A 4,755-nucleotide genomic window follows, 5' to 3' on the forward strand; every position below is an offset into this window, starting at 1 on the left:
AGATGCTATTGCCGTATTCTGTCATTCTTCCCATCTATTCTGCCATCAATTACTTTTTGAATGACTCTTTGTAAATCCGAATCGTTCTAAACAAAAAAAATATAATTATGACAGTTTTTATGATAATAATTTATTTTTGATTAATAATCTTATTTACATTGTTATCTCTCAATATCCCGGCAGTGAAACAATCTACAAATCATATTTTCATTTGACCCATAAAAAGCCTATCCGGAAATATAGGTATAATCGTAACTTATTTTGTTTACAAAATGTATGTTAAATTTGATTTTCATTTTCCATTACTTGCTGAAATATTTACTGGTATGAACCACAAAAGGTAAACTTATTTACCTATTAAGTCAAAACTGACCTCTGACCACTGTCTATACCAAATCTATTAAATAAATGTGTGGCAATAAAAGGTTCTTTACCTTTTGTTCCTTGAGAGTAAAAACTAGCTGTCAAAATATAGCTGATGATAATATATCTTTTATTATAACGATTAATGAAGAAACTTAAAACCGGGTTGGTTGCGGTCAGATTGGAAACTGGATTTTCAAAAGTTCCCCGGGCGCTAATGTCGGTCAAAGAACAATGGCCGTAATCATCAGGCTTGTAGGTTCAGTGTGTTCAGTGTAAACAGAAATATAGCTGGTCATAAGAGCTTATTTCATATATCAAAGAGTATTTCGAAAAAAAAAAACAGACACGAAACAAGAGTCATTTTTAAAACTAGTTAAGCAGATAAGTCACAGGAAAATCTGTTTTCTTGTTTATTTATATTGTTCTTAAGAATATTCCCATTTCGTAACGTAGTATTCCTGAAGCCTCGATCTGGAACCGTATAATTTTTCCGATATACCGAAGAGGCGGATAAAAATCACAATTAGAATATGTTTTCATAATCCTGAAAAGTTAGTAGCGATAGTTTGTCTTTAAAATAGAATAGGCATTTCCATCAATGTGTTTGCCATTTCTAACTTATACCACAATCTTTGTTATTATCATCAACAAGCCACCAAACGAATTTATTTTCTCAGTTTCCTTACCGATCATTCTCCGAACGGTCGTTACTTCACCTACTTAACAGTCGATAGAGTTTGAGATAAAGGTGCCGTCACACAGACCAATATGAAAAATGTAATGGGCATCATTTTCATGATTTTCGTAATTACCCATCTCGGCACCGCGCAGGATTTTCGTCCTATAGTTAATGTGCTTAAAGGAATTTTCTTCGGTACGTAAAACAATCATATTTTTTATATCCATTATTAGTTAAACAAACAAAATATTTCAGAATATGCCAACAATAAAAATCTTGAAATATTTGTGCTTTTTTGTTGTACACTAGAATGTACAGATAATAATAATACTGTAATATATTTTTTTAGCTTATTTAGCTGGATATAGAGAAGAATTTGTTAATGACAACTGTCCTGGAGTTTGTTTACCGGAACCGATATCGTACATATGCCAAATAATATATACAAACGCAGGGTGCCCTTCGTCGAGGCATTGCTGCGTGTATAATATGCGTATTAATATAAATTGTGAGTCCTTAAATGTATTGATGTCACTAATAACTTTATAAATCTAGCTTGTCTAGTATTACCTATATCGCCATATATATTACTGGCATACTGTCGTACTATCAAGTATACTTGTATTATAATACTTAATAATCAAAGACAATGAGATTAGACATAGACAATCGTACTGCTTTTTACTAATTTGATCCTCATATTAAATCACTTGTTATTTGGACACAATATAACGCACAATAGAGATACGTCTACACAACTATTCTATACAACTATTACACTCTTTTGTATACTTGTTAATAATTGTTCTAAAGGTTTTTATAAAATTGATTTTCATCATAGAATAATTATTAAATTTGGTGATATACTTACAATTATAATTTTACGAAAATATTATTTTCAGCACCAAACAGAACTGTGGCCTTTCCTTTGACGGATTCCCAGTTGACCGTTAACTTTCCAGAAGACAGTACCACAACAGTGAAAGATAAAGAAACATCTAATTGTAAGTATTTTATTGACGACATTAATATGTTCTACGAAATTATATCTAAATTTCACCTGTAACTTATCATTTGTAAGTTTTTCTTTAAACTGTAAGAGTTGCTCATTTTTGAAGAAAAACCTTTCAAAAGGTAAATATTGTTTGTAGAAAAAGTCTTAAGCTTGCGGTTCGCTATGCAAGCTTACGTCTACTTTACCTCGTATTCGTTATTTATTTTTAAAGGTTTTATTTTTACTAGTCTATATTTTAAATACAACATTACTCAACATTCACTTGAATGTTATACTTATAAAAATATTTTTATAAAATGTGATAGCAAGATGTGATAACTTAATACTAATATTGCCAATTGATATAACAATCTTATACCATTTATCAAACTTCCAGATGATGATATAACAACAACAACGAATTTACCTTCAACTACTTATGAAACGATTGGTTTGTTGGGATTAGAAGAAGATAACAAAGTCGAGGAGAAAAACGACGTACAAGACAAAGGTTTTTAAAATACACGTTATATAATATCCATAACTAGCTTCCCTTACCGGCTTCGCATGGGTGGACATAAGTTTTTTATATTTTTAACTTTAATAATATTTTTTTCTTCCTTTTTTGCGACATGTTTAACAATTATCATTTTATTTCAATTTTTTTAGCCAGAAACCTCTATAAATTATATATTTAAACCTTCCTTATGACTCCATCTGTCTATTCGAGAAACCCGCATAAAATTCTGTTCAGTAGTTTTAGAGTTTATCGCGAACATACAAACAGATACACGCGGCCGGAGGACTTGTTTTATAATAAGTAAAAAGTAATAAAAAATGGTTGCATAATTACTCTGGCTTAACAAAAATACTAGCTCATCAAGAGTTTGTTATTCCGCAAATCCGCAATTAATACGACTATATTACAGGCTATTAAATATAAGATTTAATGAAATATTTTTGTTCAAACTTCTTCTAATACTAATTGCCAAACTTTATTAGAATATGATCTTTAGAAACTTCACATCACGTATCACGTACATTACGTATTTATATTGAAACACTTGTTTTCAAAATATGGTATGTTTTCAACGCAAAAATAATTTGCCTGAAAGTTGAAAATTAAATTCCGTTTTAGTAGATCTAACAGCATTACCAAAAGATAATACTTCAAATTGGGTTTTTCAGATAATATATCCTGTTCCGGTGTATGCGTAGAGCAACATCTTACCAATAATTGTGAGGCGTACTTCAATTCCACCGACCTTTGTCGCTCAGGCAAACGGTGTTGCGTCAACATAACCTCGTTTGGGGACAGCTTACCGTCGGACCTCATCGTCACCTCTGAAACTGTACGTCCCACTGAAGAGTCTCCAACGACGGTACGTTTTTTGAAATGAATAATTAAAAATATTTTTATCCATCCTGGATTTCAACATTATTAACATATTTTCAGACCACAGACACGGGTGTGACCACGAGTTGACCAACAATGTGAAAGAAAGCCTCAATTGTAAGTATTATATTTGTTGACATCAAGAAAGAGAATATGAGCACCCTAAAACTAATTGTTACATTTGCTAATTGCTGTGTCTTTTTTAATTTTAAGCAAAAGCTTGTTACTCTATTTGATCGCAATAAATGTTTGACATCTGCTGTTAAGATAATAAATAGAGAAAGATATCGATAGAATAAGAGACGAGATAGTCTGATGAAAATGAGCATATTGGAAATTTGTGGCTTCAAATCTGGGAAAGTAATTAATTTTCTGCGCCCAAAGACGCCGCGAAGAAATAACTGCTGTAAAGGAAGACATCGGGCGAAGCAGGGTATATTGTATTTATTCCAAAATTTCTCATAAACGGTATTATGCTCTTTTTATTAAGCTTTGATCTTGTTGTTCTACTTGTTATATTTACTACTTATTATAACTCATAAAATATATTACTATAAACATATAATATTATAAATTCTATCGCTCAGGGGTAGCTGTTAACAGCTGTGAAGCCAAACATGTTTTATTATTTATTCAATTAAGTAATAATTTTTCACAATATAAATTACTTTTTACAGAATATCTTCAAACCAATCTACTGAACTGACGAAGGTGATCTCGCGAAGAAGAAGGAGAATTTAAATTCAATTGAAATAAAAATGACATAAAGGTTTTTTTGACTAAAAAAATGGAAAACAGGAAAATACTACTTTTCCGTTTTGCTGATATCTGCGTGAATATTAACGAATTGTTACGCAATTCGTTAATATTAGTACAGTAATATTGTAAGATATTTTTGCATTAATAGATAAATATATGAATCAAATTCAAATATATTATGTTTGTAATATGAAATAAATGTCTTTCATTGAACTCGGATGTTTTATTTACAATATTTCACATCGGCGAAACACAAATGAAATAACAGTTTTTGTCATTCCAAAAATGCTGCTGTCTTCTAATTTATATATCACATTATTAAAACAGTAACTCATAACTGTCAAATACTCGCCTAACATTGTTTGCTAATATATATATAACTATTGTTTCCTGATAAATTTAAAAAGTAATACCTCATTTATTTTTAAAGTTGTTAGGTAACAATCTAATTACTGATACAAAATTCGTAAAAAATATAAATGCCAATTAAACCAAATGCTTACCGTTTGCCTTACCCTTAACTTATGTAGGAAATCAAAATATCAAGTTATTTTTAAATTT

At 30.3% G+C, this 4,755-nt stretch overlaps 1 protein-coding gene across 1 annotated transcript; it reads left to right on the plus strand.

Moving 5' to 3' along the window:
• Window positions 1-1,049: 1,049 nt before the first annotated feature.
• LOC124538943 (protein masquerade-like) lies at window positions 1,050-4,278 on the plus strand. Its single transcript, XM_047116216.1, has 7 exons — window positions 1,050-1,240; window positions 1,395-1,553; window positions 1,948-2,049; window positions 2,437-2,550; window positions 3,228-3,421; window positions 3,496-3,552; window positions 4,113-4,278. The coding sequence occupies exons 1-6, from the start codon at window positions 1,135-1,137 to the stop codon at window positions 3,523-3,525; spliced, it is 705 nt and encodes a 234-aa protein (XP_046972172.1). The 5' UTR covers window positions 1,050-1,134; the 3' UTR covers window positions 3,526-3,552; window positions 4,113-4,278.
• The last annotated feature ends 477 nt before the right edge of the window (window positions 4,279-4,755 follow it).

The sequence above is a fragment of the Vanessa cardui genome, chromosome 21, assembly GCF_905220365.1.
Source record: "Vanessa cardui chromosome 21, ilVanCard2.1, whole genome shotgun sequence".
Lineage (NCBI taxonomy): Eukaryota > Metazoa > Arthropoda > Insecta > Lepidoptera > Nymphalidae > Vanessa > Vanessa cardui.